At 41.2% G+C, this 18,419-nt stretch overlaps 1 protein-coding gene across 1 annotated transcript in view; it reads right to left on the bottom strand.

Annotated features, from left to right (window-relative positions):
• Positions 1–18,419, bottom strand: part of LOC125357095 (prolyl endopeptidase) — a 95,605-nt gene that overhangs the window by 34,474 nt on the left and 42,712 nt on the right. Inside the window, exons 7-9 of the mRNA XM_048353756.1 lie at positions 16,490–16,595; positions 4,168–4,359; positions 2,353–2,550 (exon numbers count right to left, since the gene is read on the bottom strand). Of these exons, the coding sequence (XP_048209713.1) occupies positions 2,353–2,550; positions 4,168–4,359; positions 16,490–16,595 (496 nt within the window). The remainder of the gene's footprint in view (positions 1–2,352; positions 2,551–4,167; positions 4,360–16,489; positions 16,596–18,419) is intronic.

Genomic DNA, 18,419 nt, shown 5'->3' with positions numbered 1-18,419 from the left:
CAGAAACAGTTCTGGATGATTATAGACAACAAGTATGGCTGGTGTTCACCACAGGTAACCCTTAAGGTTCCACAGGAAGAGAACTGGTCAGTTCAACTACTAAGTGGTTTGAGCCACAGGGAAATCAGTGCATGATGCCCCCAACTGCCCTGCTGCCTGTTTTTTCACCAAGTATGATTCAGGGTGCAAAAGTCACAAATGGGTTGGGCTCAGGATGTATCTTCAGCAGGAACCCCCATGGGAAACACAGTCAGCAGGCAGGCAGACACCTGCTGGTATAGGACATGTCCTCTGCAGGAAGTGCTACTTTGGAGCTCGGAGCTCGTTTTACAATCTCATGTCTCTGTCATGGTCCACGGCAGTGAACTGCTCATCCTCACAGAACACCCCAATGAACACAGACATCATCCCTCTCCTAAAATCCAGTTTCATTATCTCATGGGCACGTGTGCATTTGGCCTGACAAGGTCTAGATCTGGAAGCAATATTCTATTTTTTTTGTTGTTGTTATTGTTGGAGCCAGTAGTGACGCTTGAACTCAGGGCTTTGCACTCCCTCTCATAGCTTTTTCACATTCGAGGCTAGTAGCTCTGCCAGTTGAGCCACATCTCCACTTCCCATCATGACTTTGAGATCAAACTGAGCTAAGGGGAGAAAAAGAGAAAGATGGAGGCAAAGGAAGCACAAGGAGACAAAGGAACAGACAAAGCATTCCACTAACAAACTGCAGCTGTTCAGAAGCTGCCTGGCAGGGGGAAGAACAACGAGGAACATGCTTCTCTTTTCAAACTTCTTGGCCAGAGTCACAGATAATATTTCATTGCTTGGCAGAGAACCCCCCCATGTTAACACCAGGACAATGAGCTCTTTCTTCCCCCAGGTAATGCTGAGCTTGCTTCTAAAATAAATGGTCACACAGGGTCCATGAAAGGGCTTTACAGCCCTTTGAGGAGTCTAGGTTTTATTAAGAATAAGTGAGTCACCCCCACTCCGGCCTCCTCTTTGTCCTTTATCTGTTGGAACTGCTGAAGACAGGAGAATTTCCAAAGTGAAGTTTCTGACAGCAGTGAAGTCTGAGGACAAAGCGTGGGCCCTGCAGCAGTGAACGGGAACAGCTACCTGGGAAAAGGGACTGGCCTGCCTGCTCCCCACTTCTGTTAGGCTCTGGGCTCCAGGGGTTGAGGGGAGTTGCAGAATACCTGGTGTGGAGTTCTTGAACAGCTGGCTCCCAACTTTTGGCACTGGGCTTGCTTCCATAGCTCTTTCCCCTGTCTCTCTTGCCTCTCTAAAAGGTGCTTTAAGAATCAAGCCTAAACACGCCAGGCAAACCCCTGGAGCTACTCACAGGAACATCATTCTTTCCGTTTTCCTAACCCTGACAGCAACCTGTCACCACAATAAGATGTCTGTGACTCAAGAGATTCTAACGAAAAGCAGATGACACATCACTGTCATCTGGCCAAGTCCCAAGAGAAGATGGAGCCAATTCAGCACCTGCCTAACTTTCCCCCAAGACTGCTTTATTCTCTAATGAGCCAATGAAGGATTGTGACAAAACTGGATGGGGAAGAAACAGGAACAAGGCAAGTACACAAAGTGGTTGTGGCCAGATTGCTTTCAAGATACGTTCTGCCTGGTCACCACAAACTGCCACCTGAGCTGAACTCCGGGGACAAACCGCTGTACATGTGTTCCTGACTCTGCATAAACAGACATTGGAGAAGTAGAGGGAAAACCGAAAGCAACAAGACTACAACCAACATTTTAAAACACGAAAAGAGAATTACTGAATTTGGAGAAAATGAATCCATAGCATGAAATGTCAAAATCCTAAGTCAGGATTGGCTACAGATGTTATACTTTGTTATCTACATGCTGTGTTCCCTTTGTAATTTATACACAGATCAAAGGTTTACTGGGGCTGTGGCTCAAGTGGCAGAGCAGCAGCCGAGCAAATGTGAGGTACTGAGTTCAAATACTACTACTACCTAAATAAATACTACTCCTCTATCCCCCTCAAAATCATACCAAAGAGGCAGATGCCTGTGGCTCAGCCTCATACTCCTAGCTACTCAGGAGGCTGAGATCTGAGAATCAATGCTCAAAGCTAGCCCAATCAGGATAGTCCATGAGACTCTTGAGTTAATCACCAAAAGGCTGGAAGTGGGGCTGTAGCTCAAGTGGTAGAGTGCTAGCCTTGGATTACAAAGCTCAGGAACAGCACCCAAACCCTGAGTTCAAGTCCTAGGATCAACACACACACACACACACACACACACACACACACACACACACACACACACACACACGCCTGAGTTTCCAAGTGAACAGCAAGAAGGTAGAGACTCTTACCTGGAGATAAAAAGGAAGTGAACTGATAGAAGATCTCGCTGTCCTTCTTGCGCCCACTGTACCCCACAACACTGCCGACCTCCAGGGGGAAGGTCTTAAGTTGAGCACCTGTGGTCAGGTCGTGAAGCTGCAGGATGTTCTTCACGTCATGGAGGTAGCATAAGACCAGGAAGTTGGACCTGACACAAGCCACCCACTCTACAAAGACAAGGAGAGAAACTCGTGACACTTTTCCCAGTGAGTTAACTGAGCCGCAGTTGGAAGAGCTCTGCTTTGTGCCAGGGAGCAGCAAGACTCGCAAAGTCATTTTACAAGGGATTTTAATATCTCAAGCAGTTTTCAGCACAGTCCCTCAATAAATGATCATAGTCATTCTGTTTATTATGTCTAGAGGAAACAAAACATCTTGGGTAATGAGCATTGGATGGTCTAGATAATGTGTGAGTTTCAAACAACTCTGTTGTAGTGGTTTTGATAAGTGACCCCTATGGCCTGAGTGTTGAATGCTTAGTCCTCACCTCCTGGAGCCATAGGGAGGTGGTAGAGCCTTTAAGAGGAAGAACTTATTGGAACTGCTAGTAGTCATCTGCGTGAGGCATTCAGTGAGTCAGATAAAAGAGAGTCAGCAACCAATAAAGAGCCAGTGTTTGAACACAGGGTAATGGATATAGAAACAACATTAATAATGGTATTTAACACTGAATGCAGAACAGTGCAAGTCTGCAGGACAGGAGGTGGTGGAGGCAAGTATGCACGCTACTGCATCACTGCAAACAACACAGGGGACGGAGCCTGAGTAAGGCAAGCACTCTACCAATAAGCCATATTCCCAGCCCCACAGCCCTAGATTTTATCTTCACTGAATCTCTCACAGATGTTCACCTCTAACATGGAAAAGTCCTCCTATGAAGATCTTCATAGGCCCAAAAGTATCAAACTCCCTTTTTGTATGAAAAAATGGTCCCGAAATGATTGAGTTTTCTAAACAAATTCAGCTTTCACACAATTTTCAAAGTGGCAAACCACTTCTGGAAAAATTAGAGAAAACAAAAGGACTGGGTAAGCACCATGAAGAACAAGTGATGTGGAAGGCAGATTTTCAAGAGATTAATGTACTTGAATATACAAAGTGACTGCAATGGTTGTTAATTAAATCTGACAGCAGTCTATTCTTTAAGCCTATCCTCAGATCTACAAGCGTACCATGCAAATAACTAAAGGTTACTCAAAAAGCTGAAAGCTAACAGTTGTGAATCTAATGGGTTTAAAAATTAAATATTAGTGATTATTATTCACTAATAAGTATACAACGATAACTGGTACTTCTGTGTGTGTGTGTATGTGTGTGTGTGCCTGCGTATGTATGTGTGCCAGCCCTGGGGCTTGAACTGTGCTGTCTCTGACCTCTTTTTGCTCAAGGCTAGCAGTATAACACTTGAGCCATAGCTCCACTTCTGGATTTTTGGTGGTTAACTGCAGATAGGAGTCTCAGTGACTTTCCCGTCTGGGCTGGCTTTGAACTGAGATCCACAGATTTCAGCCTCTTGAGGAGCTAGGATTATAGGTATGAGCCACCAGTCATTTTTTGCAAGTCTGAATTCATACCTCCACACGTTTTATGAAGCATTTCTATATGTTATTGTATTAAGTTGCAATGATGTCACACAACAGACTTAGATGCACTATTTAGACAAGTTAGCCCTAATACTTTAGAGGTCAAAGGTTGAAACCAGTCACTAGAGAAGAAGAGAGGAAAGCTTGCTGGTGTTCTCACCTAAAACAGAAGCCCAATGGCTAAGTCACCTGGAAACTTACCTAAGACATCCTTCTCGTGCTCAGGAACGAGCACTTTCCACTTGGACTCATCAGGATCCGTGAAGTCGATGTTGATCAGGCGATAGTTGGGAGAATGGCGATTCGTCTTGAACGTGAACACTGTCCCCTCGTTGGTTACATAGTCATATTCTCCTTCAAAGTTGTCGATCAGTTTTACCCACTTCAGGATTCCTGGAGAGAGATCAAGCATTTAAAACACTGTGAGGTTTGTATGTAGGCAGAAGGAGGGGAAAATATTCTATCTATCCATAGAGCAAAGGGAAGAGCAAATACCTAGAGACTTTAAGACCAAAAAAGCAAAGTGAATTCATCTTTTTTTTTCCTTTATTATTTTTTTTAGTTCTAAAAACTGCTAGGCAGTGGTAGGTCATTCCTGTAATCCTAGCTGAGATTTGAGGATTGTGATTCAAAACAAGTTAAGGCAGAAAAGTCTGTGAGAGTCCAATTAACCAGCCAAATCTGCTAGATTTGAGATTCACTTGTAACATCACACCATCAGAACTCTTCATTGCCTGCTCTCTGCACTATAGCAATGGTTCAACCAGCGCCACCCCAACACTCCTCTCCCAAGCAGCATTTGAAGTGTTGAGAGATATTTTGGATTGTCATAATGTAGGGGAGGGGGAGTAAGAGGATTCTTCCTGGCATTTAAGGAGAAGAGGTCAGAAATTCTGCTAAGTAAGCTGCAGTGCATAGGGCAGTACCATGAAATAACAGCAGCCAGCTCAAAGTATTAACAGTGCTAAGTGTTGGTTAGCTTCCTGCCCAGCCTTCCCACTGCTATGCTTCTTGTCTCTGTACTTCAGTCATCACATTGTCTTCATATTGAATTGGATATCCCTCAAAACGTCAATGGCTTCCCCCATACATTTTGAATAAAATCTAAACTGGTCACATGCAACAGTCCTTTCCTACTTAGCCAACTTCAGCTTGTTCTAACTCTTGCTTCCTGTCTGTGCTCTATTGGCTGTTGACCGTTCAACAGTCTTTTCCTACTTAGCCAACTTCAGCTTGTTCTAACTCTTGCTTCCTGTCTGTGCTCTATTGGCTGTTGACCATTCAGTTCCTCAGAATGTGCTTCTAGCCAGATGACAGGCCGTGTCCTCGGCCTATCTACCCACTCTTTGGGTGGCCAGCCACTTCGAACTGCCCTAGTTCAGTTCTTCTTAGTCCTTCTCTCAAGATGTATTTATTTTCGTATTTTCTTTCTTCTATTAACTATTTCACACTTAGCCCTGAAATACAGTGTGAGTTTTTTCAAAGATACAAATAAAGTTGTTTTACATGGAAGAAGGGACATTGTTTTGTTTTTGTTTTCTGTCAGTCGTGGGGCTTGAACTCACGGCCTGGGCACTCTCCCCGCTTTTTCACTCAAGGCTAGCACTCTAACACGTTAAGCCACAGTGCCACTTCCAGCGATTAGTTGGAGATAAGAGTCTCACTGACTTTCCTGCCTGGGCTGGCTTTGAACTGTGATCCTCAGTTCTTCATTCTCATTCAGATCTCAGCCTCCTAAGTAGCTAGGATTACAGGTGTGAGCCATGGGCGTGAGCCACTAGCGCCTGGCAAGAAGGGACATTTTCTAGTCTTATATTCCTAAGAAGTAGCATGGAGGCGGTCCTCACATTAAAGACCTTTAATATGTTCATCACCACCCAAATGGCTCACTACCACTTTCACTGTTTAAAAACCACTGGGAAGACATATGCTTCACAGTGTATCTGTACAGATACTCACAGAATGTTTCAGAAGGGAAAAAGCCCCGTGATATTGAATTTGAAAGACAGTGCCAAATCTCCATTCCTCTCCTACTTTCAATTTCATTGTGTAACTACTTAATTTGCATAATTCATTCACCTTCCTTATAGCTTCCATGATTACTTTACACTCTTTTAACTCCTTTGTGTTCACAGTATATCTTTAGATAATTTGTTCAAGAATTAAACTTGGGAGGGGGAAATGAGGGAGGGGGTAATAAATTGTACAAGAAATGTACCCACTGCCTTACGTATGAAACTGTAGCCCCTCTGTACATCACTTTGACAATAAATAATTATTCAGAAAAAAAGAACTAAACTTATCAGAGGAAATGTGACTATCATACAAAGAGAAAGCTCAAAGGTCAGATGTATTTGGTATTTGGAGGAGAACTCTGGCTCTCCCACTACTTAGGGCGATCCCTTTAACCCCTGTTATGCCTCATTTGCTCAATGTCAACTAGGAATGAAAGAAAACACGAAAATCATTCTAAAAGTTACTGTCGGTGTCTACTCTACAACAAAAATAATTTCTAGCCAGGTACTAGTTGCTCATACCTGTAATCCTAGCTACTCAGAAGGCTGAGATCTAAGGACAGAGATTTGAAGTCAGCCAGGAAAGTAAAGTCTATGAGAGTCCTATCTCCAATTAATCAGCAAAAATCCAGAAATGGAGGTGTGGCTCAAGTGGTAGGGCACCAGATTTGAGTGGAAAAGCCAAGCAAGAGCACAAGGCCCTGAATTAAAGTCCCAGTTCACACACACACACACACACACACACACACACACACACACTAAACTTTCCAATACATTGGCACTAACCAGCTAGAAAAACACAGAGGGGAGTAAGGGAAGCACCTCATTCACAACAGAAGCAAACTTAATGAAATACTTAAAAATCTAAACATGAAACACGGGCTCTAAATGGACAGGAAAAAAAAACAACCCTATTTTTTCCTCTAAGGAAATGTAAACGTAGGAACAAAAACAACCTTGAGTAACTGGAACACACACCATAGCCCTACATGGGAAGACACAGTATTTTACAAAGGTGCAAAGAAGCCCAGAATTGTATGAATTGAACACAATTCCATTCAAACTCCAAAGGAAATTTTCAGGGAATGTGCTATCATGCTAAAATTTGTCTGGAAGAATAAACACAGGGGCATCAGTTCATTTCTTTTTGTACGGAGATCCTGGGAGCTCCTCCTGACTTTTATGAAAATCGGCCTACTTTTCTTTCCTATTTTTGCTGTCTTCATGTGACTCACCCATAAACACTATAGTATGGTTTTCCCTCACGATTGAGGTTTTACATGTAATGAAATCATGCAACACATATTCGCATCCATATGATTCTTTTCATAATGTCCTTGTAAGATCATTTATTCTTTGGTTATTGTTATTGATTCTTGCTTAAGTCTTATGGTGCTCAGAAAATATATTTAGTGTGGAATTGGTCCTTTTAAATTAGTTGAGAAATGCTTTATGATGTAAGGGATTTTTAAAAATATTTTTAAAAAAATGTTCTGCACACATTTGAAGAATGTGTGCTCTGAAATTACTAGATATGGTATGCTGAATATATATATATGCCTATTGTGTCATTTGTTTAAATACTGTTGAAATCTTATATACACTTACTGATTTGTTCTTGGCCATTTATTCAATCAGGTGCAGAAAAGTTCTGTTAAATGTCTCTACAATTGTGGGCTTGTCTATTTTTGCTTATTATGTTCAAAATTTGCTTCTCTTTTGAAATTATGCTGTTAGATATACACATAACTATATATACTTGCACAAAACTTAGCTGAAACTTTTCTGATTATCAATTTTTATCTCTAGCAATGGTTTTTGCTTTAAAGTTGACTTTGATATTAAGATAGGTACGATATCATTTTTGTGGTACTACCTTAGATCAAGTATTTTTACCTTCTCATTAGCTCTATTAGATCTTCAAACAGACATCTTTCCCATAGATTTTCTAAATTGTCTTTTGCAGAATGGTTGGTCTCAACAGTTTACCATTTCTAGAATTCTTCCTATCCAGTAACATATTTTTCTGTCTCTTGGTAGGCAGCATTCTAGTTTTTTAAAAAGAAATTTACATATGGTCTCATTAAATCTTTTACTGTGTCTATTCTTTTATTTAACCAAAATAACTGTTTTAAATGTGAATGACTGTATTTCATTCCTAAAAGCATTATTTAGTCCTTTTCCAAATCTGATGGTCAGTCTTTCTAGCATCTTATCTCTTGCCTCCAAAATTCTTCTTTACATAATTATTTTTAGAGCACCATTACACGAATGTTTTATCATTGTGTAAAGTGTATGTCACCTACTTATTTACCAGAGGAAACTGATGTCTCACCTCAGTGTTTCTGCTGCTTCTATTCTCATGCTGGGGAATTTCTGTCTGGCTCACGCTTTCTGACTGCTAGTTTTCCCTGAAGGAAGGAAGCACTACCTGTGGGAAATCTTGGAGGCATGGTGTGAAGTAGCAACCTTCCAGAGAAGATCTGTCTTTCCCCTTGTTTGTCCCTTGGGACACAACCAGATTGGAAACTTTAAATTCTTGGCAGAAGAAATTTTGAGCCGTATAGGACACGACTAAATCACCTTGAACCCATGCACGGGAAGGACAGTGTCTCTCTTGTTTTAGGAGGAAAATTCACAACTTGTCTCCTCTAGTGCTCAGGTAAAGAGGCAAGAAAGGGCACTACTCACTCTGTGCCTTCTAGCCCCACCACTTGCCGGTTTATTTGTCAATTATTCTTGGGATGAGGACCTCTAGTGAGACTCTTACCCACGGAGAAGCACAGGTCTGACTGCCCATGCCAGGAGAAACTCAGCACAATTCAGCTTCCATTCCTGGATTCCCACTTTCATTCTACTTTTAGTTTCTATGGCTTCTGCTCTTTTTGGCAAAGGAGCAACAGATCTGGAAAGCCTTGTGTAATAAACTTTCATTTAACATCATTTCCACTGTTGTGATTGGGAGGTAATTTGGAGGTAATTCAAAATCTGTCCAACTCTCAGAAATAGTCCTTCACAATTACTTTTCACTAAAGGTTCAACTATGCACTGGAAATACAATTATATTTCTTCATGGACAAACTGCTAACCTCAAAAGATGACTCAGCAGGTGACCGACTCAAAGATAACTGAACCTTAGTTGCCATAAAACAATGTTTCAAACGAAGCCTCCGTTTCTTAAAAGAATGTAAATTAAATTATTAGCTGTCTGCCAAATTTGAGATTAATCAGAAAGGTTTGTTTATGGTAAGAATGATGGGCTATCATTGTCTGGCCTATGACATTTGTAGACACAAAATCTGGGTTCAGTGAAATGTCAGATTTCTTAGAATATTCCACAGACAATAAAACATTTCCTGATGTGAAACCTTTGTGTTGCACCCAAACCATCTTACAGTCTCTGCCTGAAAAGGTCCTGTACACAGAGCTCTTCATTATAATCCCTCTCTACCCAAAGTCACAAAAGTGTTACCAAAGGCAAAATGCAATAGAAGTTTCCCTCCATTCTCCTGTACACACCAGATGAGTTCAAAGACGTGGTTATATAAGTAATCAAACTCAGTAAACAGGAGCTTTCCAGAAGCATAGGACAAACGTGTCACCAGATTTGGAAGCATCAACCCCAGCTTCAAATAGATCCTGTGCTCACTGATTGTAACGAGTGTCTCGGGATTTGTACAACAATTGTAAAATCTGAAAAATATTCCAAAGGGTAGACCCTCACAGGGCAGGATTTTTTCAAAGGAAGCTCACGACATCCCTTCCTCTCCTGAATCTATGCTAAGGATTTTACCAGAGACGTAAGTGTGATTTACATGAAAAGGCTACCTAAAAACAGGACATCATCTCTCCTCTTGCTGCATTAGGTGTGATGGTTGAATGGGCAGATTACATGCCTGACACATTAAAAACTTCCTTTTCATGGTTACATGTTAGTGAGAAGTGCAGATTATGAGGGAGAAAGCTAATTTTCTTTAGTTCCAGGAAAAATTAAATGAAGACATGAAAAACCAAGTATCCGTGGTTCATGTCTGTAATCCTAGCCACTCAGAAGGCTAAGATTTCAGGATGGTGAATTAAAGACACCCGAGGCAGGAAAAGTCTGCAAGACTCTCATCTCCAATTAACCAGCAAAAAGCAGGAAGGGAAGCTGTAGTTCAAGTGGTAGAGTGCCAATGGTAGAACATAAAGGCTAAAGTACAGCGCCTAGGTGTGTGGCACGTATGCGCGCGCACACACATACACACACAGAGAAGACATGGAAAGTACTGAAAATATCATCAATCTGAAACAACCTACCTTACTGTAAAACAGGACACTGGAGAGACAGGCTAGTGGAAGTCCTTACAGAAATCAGTAGATCAGCACCACCCACCCCTTTGCTCCAACCCTCATGAGCACTGGGACATGAGTAGACCACTTCCGACCCACTGACGGGTGGCTTTTTGAAGGAGGGTGTTAAGTTACTAGCAACAAAGATTTCAGACTTATTTTATTTCCCTTCACATAACAATTGCTTCTTCCCTACAGAGAATAAATGAGAGAATCAAAGAAAGAAGAGAACAAATGAGAGAGAGTGGAGGGGAGAGAGTTCAGTGTTTGCAAAGCACAGAGAAATCCTGACTCTGCGTGTCATCTGTGCACGGGGGCCTCAGGATCCTGTCCTGACCATTTCCACATCTGCTATGGAGGAGGCAGGGAACACCCCCCCCACCCCCCCCCCCCCGCCGTCAGCTCAGCAGCTCAACAGGGTTCACCTGGCATGGAGTGGGCATTGGATCACATCAGCTTTGTAATGGAATACAAAACATAGAGTATGGCATTTATACTGCTCTTACCACAGTTCTTTACAATGTAAAAACAAAAGAAATCCATTAAAATTAAAACCAGGACTATCTTCTACTTCTCTAACACAAATATTTAGACACATATCCGCAAGATAAATGTTTATATACTGGGGAATAGATTGATACTTTTAAGATAGAAATTCAACTTTTTTGGTAAAAATTTAAAGGTCCATATAGTCAGGGAAAAGGAAACTGCTTATAAGATCTGATGTTTAATGATGAGGTAAAAGATATATGGAAATTTATTCTAGGTTTAACCTAAGTGTATGACGTTTTAATAGCACATTCCAGAAACACAATGTACATACAGATTTTTAAAAGAAATAGTCTTGATTTTAAAAAGTACAGATCATATGGTTAAGAAAAGTGAGACAGAAATCATCTTCTTGCAAGGTTCAGGGTAATTAATTTCAACTTATCTGCAGACATCAATCACATTAAGAACCGGAGGAGTCAAGACTCAGCTGTTCTTTCCACTGCAGAACTAATAAAATGTCACAGTGGTTTGCTGTCCTTAAGAACACCTTGGTACCTTTTCACCATTCATCTTAAATACCCAACGGAAAAAGGACATACAACTTATGGGATTGAAAGAAACATGGTCTGTCATCCACTACTTGCACGGTTTAGAAAAGAACAACACTGGATGAGGTTGATGATGATGGAGGAGAAGGAGGAAAAGGAGGAGAAGGAGGATGACAAAAGTTAAGAGCTCACAAGCAAATGAGAAGCACAGAGGAAGATGGCTATACTCTTGCAAACATGTATCCTACAGGCACCAGTGAGTCATTCATTGTTCAAGCATGGTCCTAGGCACAGAGACCCCACAAAGAACAAGAGAGATGAGATTCCCTGAGCCAGTGCAGCTTGTAAATCATCATATTTTTATTGGATCCAGTCCTGCACTAAAATCTTTATACCTTTGCTTTCTGAGTAACTGGGATTATAAGTATGTGCCACTATACCTGGCTTCATTCATATTACTCTTAAATGCAAGTACTTCAAATGCAAATGATGGAAGACAGACCAAAAATGACAGATCAACCTCACAAGTTAGCAAAGACATTCAGGCAGGGAGAGAACACAATGCAGATTTATGTGACAAAAAGAATGTAGCTCCATAAGCATTCCATTTAGCTTTCAAGGTTGTGTGTGTGTGTGTGTGTGTGTGTGTGTGTGTGTGTGTGTGTGTATTTGGCCAGAATTGGGGCTTCAACTCAGCTTTGAGCTCTCACTCAGCTTTTCCACTCATTGCTGGTGAGCTATGTTGAACTATGTGTCCAGTTACAGCTTTCTGCTGGTTAATTAGGGATAAAAGTTCCTCAGACTTTTCCACTGAGGCTGGTTCTGATCCCTAATCCTAAAATCTCAAGTCTCCTCCTCAGTAGCTAGGATTAGAGTCATGAACCACCAGCATCCACCTCCAAGATTATTTTTTATCATGTATTCACAGCTGCAGAAGCTGCTGCTTTTTTCTATAATATTAAATTGCGTGTGTGTGTGTGTGTGTGTGTGTGTGTGTGTGTGTGTGTGTGTGGTGTCCCCATTTTTGTGCTTCTCATTTCAAAGTGTACACAGAAAGAAGGGTTTCTTGGGAGAGAAAGAAGAAAGAAAAGTTAAAAAAGGGGTCATCCTCAGTTTTTAAGGAATGTAATTTTGTGGTGTCTTAATAAAGACTTTTATGAAAGCTGCTAATAATTCTCCTTGCTTTTAAGGGTGAAAAAGATTTAAATCAGAGCAGAAAGGCTTTACAATGATCAAAAAGGGCACAGATTTCATTAACATAAGCATAGAGGCTTCATGACATTGGGTTAACTCCCAGTCACCAGTTGTTCTTGACTAATGCATCTAACACATAAGTTAACTTAGTGCCCTGCAGTCAAAGCACTCGGGATCATTTATCCTCGCCTTAGCTCAACAAGGGTAATAAAAATGGGAAAGCAGACAGAACAGCGAGTGGAGACATGATGCTGTCACCCGCTGGCTACGCTATACGCGATCCTGATACTCAATTATCAGTATGCACAGTGAGACACAATCCACACAGCCTGACCCGAGAGGTGTATACAGTTCTGCATTTTTTTTATTAAAAGATTTCTAATTATGAATCTAGTTTTGTAGAAAAAACAAATTATTACCAAAACTCTTATTTAGAATAGCTTTTATAGTTAAGATTTTAAAAGACCAAACCTTCAAAGAGTGTCCTCGACCTACTGTATCAGATATCTAACTAAAAACAAAGTGCAATAATTCCAAATATTTCCCTTAGAAAGGAAAGGCGGCAAGAGGGAAGAAGAGAAATGGAGAAAGGAGAGGAATGGGGGGAAACGAGGGAGTCTCTCTCTCTGTGTGACCTCCCCTTGATCTTCTTGCTCCTGACATTATGTTCTCGCCAAAGCAGGCCATGGAAAATAGATTTTCTCTTTCCCAATGCAAGTTATAGAAACTAAAAATATACCAGTCTGACATTCTCCTGTGTTTCTGCCTTGGAGCTAGCCATGAAGAAATTCTCTAACTTGAATGGCTCTCCTGCTGCCTGCGGAGAGGCCAGGAGACCGCTGAGCAGAGCCCCCCCCCCCCCCCCAGTTTCCCCTGCTCCCTCTGCATATACCATGTCGCCCTCTTTGTCTAGTCACATGGGTTATCCAGATTTTCACGCGCCCATCTCATGAAGTCTCCATGAAAACCCAGAGGCTCAAGTCTGCAGCCCTGGAGGCTTGCAGGAAGGGGAACAAGAATTCACCCATGTGCCACGGGTGTGATGTACCTGAATTCTCCTAAAACCGAAGCTCCGGTCTCTCTTTACCTGGCTGATTATTTGTGCCCTCTGAAGTATCTTTTGGAAGGCTGGGCACGAGGGCTCATATCTGTAATCCTAGCTACTTGAGAGGCAAATAGCTACTGAGAATATTGAGGTTTGAAGTCAGCCTAGGTAATAAGTTCATGAGACCCCATCTCAACAACATCAACAACAAAATGCTGGATGTAGAAGCCCAGTGCCCGTGGCCCCAGCACTGTGCGAAGTCTGAGTGGGAGGATGGCAAGAGAGGCTTCTCTGCCCCACCGCCCCCAAATGCAAAGTCTTATTTAAATTAGGAATTTAAATTCCTTATTAAGTAAAGAAAATAAAAAGGGTTGGAGGTGTGGCTCAAGGGGCAGAACCCCTGTCTAGCAAGTATGAGGTCCTGAGTTTAACCCCCAATTCCACCCAAAAAGATGAAGAGAGGAAGGAAGGCAGGAAGAGAGGGAAGGAGGGAGGGAAGGGATGATCCTTTGGAATAAAGCAGTAAATATAAATATAGTAAGTCCTGAGTTCTGTCAGCTGCTCTAGCAATTTAACCGAACGCAATTCAGGGTGTTGGGAATCCTGGTCAGGCCGAAGTTCTGGAATGTGTCCTTGTGACCGGGTCTGAAGGAGGTGCAGTGGACTGAGCCCTCAATCTGTGGGGCCTGCTGCCACCTCCAGGTGAAGAGGGAAGATGAGCTGGCAGGCAGGAGAGGGAAGATGCCACACATGTGGGGGACACAGAAGTGGCCTGGGCTGTAGAAACTGAGTTTGTTTCTGCTTCGGTATCTTCAGATAACCATTCAGTGTTTATCAGATGCTTCTCATTTTTGTTCATCACATTGATTCCTAGGCTGCGCTGTCTAGAATTACGCTCGAGGATTTTGTTCATCTGGACACTGTGGGGCTTCTGACCTCCCAAACTCTTCTCTAATTCTTTGCTACACTGTGTGATCAAATGGAAGAGGCAGTGAACAACGAGGAGGACAAGGGACAAGACTCTGGGAAGCAGACAGGGGAGAATGTTTTCTGGCCCTTGAAGGTTTGTCCAGTCCTTCTCCCCCTTATCCAAGTGGACAAACCAATTCAGTGTATGTTCAGTGTATGAAAATGTGGATGGAATCTTCTCCCCTACTTGGAATAAGGAGTTTGCACTTTTTAAAATTTGTTAACCTGTGTCACTTAATAACATAAGGGTACTTACTTATTTCAAGATATAATGAAGTTACATATGGAAAATGAAAATGGGCTTCTCTTGAGAAGTTATACTGTAATATTTACTAAAGCAGAGAAAGGTCAGTCCTTCCCATGATCCCACCCTCCCAGAACCAAACAGGAACAGTTTCATTCACACTTCTTTTCTCTCAGATAGAATCTCATCATATAGACAAGGCTGGCCTTGAACTTGCAATTCTCTTGTCTCAGCCTTCTGAGTTCTGGGATTACCGGAATGTACCAACATGTCCAGCCAGACTGAGGCTTATGTTTTGTTCCTCACAGAGAACATGAACACTGATCTAGGTGTTGTTGTTTTCCTGAGGCAAATGAGTGCATTTATTTTCTTAATAGAAAAAAAAAAAGGCAAGCTTCATTAAATGGCTATCCGTTTAATGGTAGAACAAAAGCTTCTGACTACACTGTGCTCTGTAACATCTAAGAATGGAAGCTCAGAAGTTTAAAGTGACACAATGCCCTGTCTGAAACATTTGCATACCATACTGCAATGTAGATTAGATACGAATGAGATTAGAAATTGTTTTGGAATTGCACTCAATACTGTCCATTTTGAGACACTGTGTCAAGTATTTCTGAAATATATTCATTTACATTAACCTGTAACGTTTATTGCCTGTATCAGGGTGGCAGCCTATAAGAAAGGAGTTTCAGGGCTGGAAAATCTTTAGTAAAATTGTGCAGTTGAAAAGTTTTAATGCTGGCATGGTAGAAAGGTAAAAAAGTAAAATTTAAAATGAACCATCTCAAGCAAGGTAGTACATACTTGTAATCCCAGCTATTAGGGAGATAGAGATAGAAAAACGGAGGCCTGAAGCAAGACTGGCAAAGTTAGAGCAAGATTATCTAAAAAACACTAGAAACAAAAGGACTGGGGTACGGCTCAAATGGTAGAATGTTTGCCTAGCGAGCATGGGGGTTCTGATTTTAATCTCTAGTCCCACAAAGACAAAACAAAACAAAATGAATTATCTGCAGAACCAGTAACTGGCTGGTTCCACACTCACCGTGTGATAATTAAGGGTTCAAGCAGCAAAGCCAGGCTGTTATTTAGGACATGGCCTGATATGATATGATTGCTTGTTAGTCTGGTAAATTCTCATTGGTTATAGCCACTTTTCCGGGAGGGTTTGCAGCCTAACATGTAGACAGCTGTGAACATGTTATAGACCCGTAAATCATTTTCTTCCTAAGTCATCTGTAACACACAGGACACTTTCACAGTCAAGTGCAGAAATCTACGGCTAAACTCAGTCTACAGAGAAAATACAAATCTAAGAATTAGCTTCATTTCATTTTGCCTCATTTTATGAAAAAGGATGGAAAGAAAACAATCATATGGGGCCGGGAATATGGCCCTGGGTTCAATTCCTCCGCACCACATAAACAGAAAAAGCCAGAAGTGGTGCTGTAGCTCAAGTGGTAGAGTGCAAAGTTAAGTTCAGGGACAGTGCCCAGGCCCCAAGTCTAAGCCCCAGGACTGGCAAAAAAAGAAAAAAAAGAAAAAGAAAACAATTGTATGACCTGAGATGACATGATAGAAAGGCAAAAGGCTTCCTGGGAAATGGACTCTACGGCCAAAACAATTGCTTTTTGAAATGATGCCCCCTGGAAGAGCAACCTGGATTGGCGAGCTAACTTACCAGTGATGCCGTTGGGCTCCTGCTGCAGGTCACAGTACCAGAGTCGGTTTACTGGGTCACAGCCCTCCCAGATGGATAGCAAGACATAGCGACCATCGTCAGACAACTGCGAGGGGGACAAAACCAGTGCAGGTCCTCATCAGAACAGACTTTTGGTGAACAGACTGTTAAATACTAAGTTTAAAAAAGGAAACATTAATTTCAACGGTAGTCACTTACCCGAAATTTCTAACAATGAAATTATGGAATAAAAAAGAACACCAATTTCTACTTATCCCAGTCACAGTTTTAGACAATGAATTACTTAAGTAGAAACTATGAGTAGATACAACCGTGTCAAAACAACCTCCATACCTCAATGTGATGATTTCATTTTAGACACTAATAGCCTCGATGTTCATGGGTTACGTATTTTAGAAATAAGAGTTCTAAGTCAGTAAGGAGAGCCAAGGGCATTCTTCCAAAGTGGGTCTATCAACAGATGTGGTTATCTGGCAATAGTACACAGAGTCCCTATTTTCCACACCTTTATCATGATATAATAGTTTTATTTCAACTTGGCTTAGTAATGACACCAGATATTTGATTATGCATTATTCAAGATGGCTCTGTGATGGTGTTTTTTGATGAGATTATGTTTAAAGGAGTGGACTTGGATCAAAGCAAATTTTCCTCCATAACCTGGATGGACTTCATTCCATCTGCTGAGGATTTTTTTTTTTTTTTTTTGGCTCAGCTTGAATTCAGGGCCCGGGCACTGTCCTTGAACCTCTCTGTGCTCAAGGCTAACAGTCTACCACTTGAGCCACAGCACCAGTTCCATACTGAAGATCTTAGGAAGACAAAAATCACCTTCCCTGAGTAACAAAGAAGAAAGTCAGCCAGCAAACAACACTTTTTTCCTAGTTCTCCCATCTGTGAGCCGACTTTAGGACTTGCTAAACCCTCATAATCACAAGTGATTTCTTTAAAATCCTGTCATTATTTTATACACACACACACACACACACCCCTTTTTCTCCAGAGAACCTTAACACCAACTATTATTTTTTCACTTGCTCATTCAGGAGACATTTGCTCATCAGCTATTATGTGTAAGATGTTTCTAGATGGTAAAGGAACACCAATAAACAGTTCAGAAAAAAATGGTGAATCTAATAAAGGAGACAAATACATAACTACAGAACTATGTAGCAATTCTAAATATACTGCTCAGTGCTATGGAGAATACAGATAAATGTTGTAAGGTAGCCAGGACGTGTGGGGAGGATTGCAGTTGTAAATACCTAAGTCAAGAGGCATATTTCCACTGTTTTCTGACATACATTGTTTCAGATGAAAAGTCAGAGCCATTTTTTATGTTTCCCTGTACGGAGTATTTTTTCCCCTCTGGCTGCTGTGTTAAATATTTTGTGATTCCTTGGTTTCCTACAAATTGGCTACAAGGGACGTTGCTGTAACAGCTTGCTTGAAATTGGCCAAGCTTCTTGGACCTATGAGTTTATAATTTTTATCAAATGTGTAATACTTCTGGCCATTTTTCTATCCCCTTATCCCTACTCTTAACATTTCAAATACATAGTATTATTCACTCTAGATTCTCCTAGAGGTTAGTGGGTTGTGTTTACTTTTTTTTTTCTTTTTGTGATTCAGTTTTAATTGTCCTGCTTCAATTTCTGTTGTGTTTTTTTTAATAGTATCTAAACTGCTAGCTTATGCACAAAATTTCCCAGTTCAAAATTTGTTTTTATCTCTAAGAAAATGGATAATTCTTTTTCATATTTCTTTTGCTTATTGTATTAACATCTTTCTGGAAACCTTTAAAATTATTTCCATGACATTTTATGTCATTTTGGGATCTTCTATTAACCAATTTTTCTCTCGGCTATAAGTCACAGCATCCTGCTTCTTTATACACGTAGTAAGTAAC

Source organism: Perognathus longimembris, chromosome 9 (assembly GCF_023159225.1).
Source record: "Perognathus longimembris pacificus isolate PPM17 chromosome 9, ASM2315922v1, whole genome shotgun sequence".
Lineage (NCBI taxonomy): Eukaryota > Metazoa > Chordata > Mammalia > Rodentia > Heteromyidae > Perognathus > Perognathus longimembris.
The sequence above is the reverse complement of the archived record's forward strand: the minus strand, read 5'-3'. Positions and strand labels throughout refer to the sequence as shown.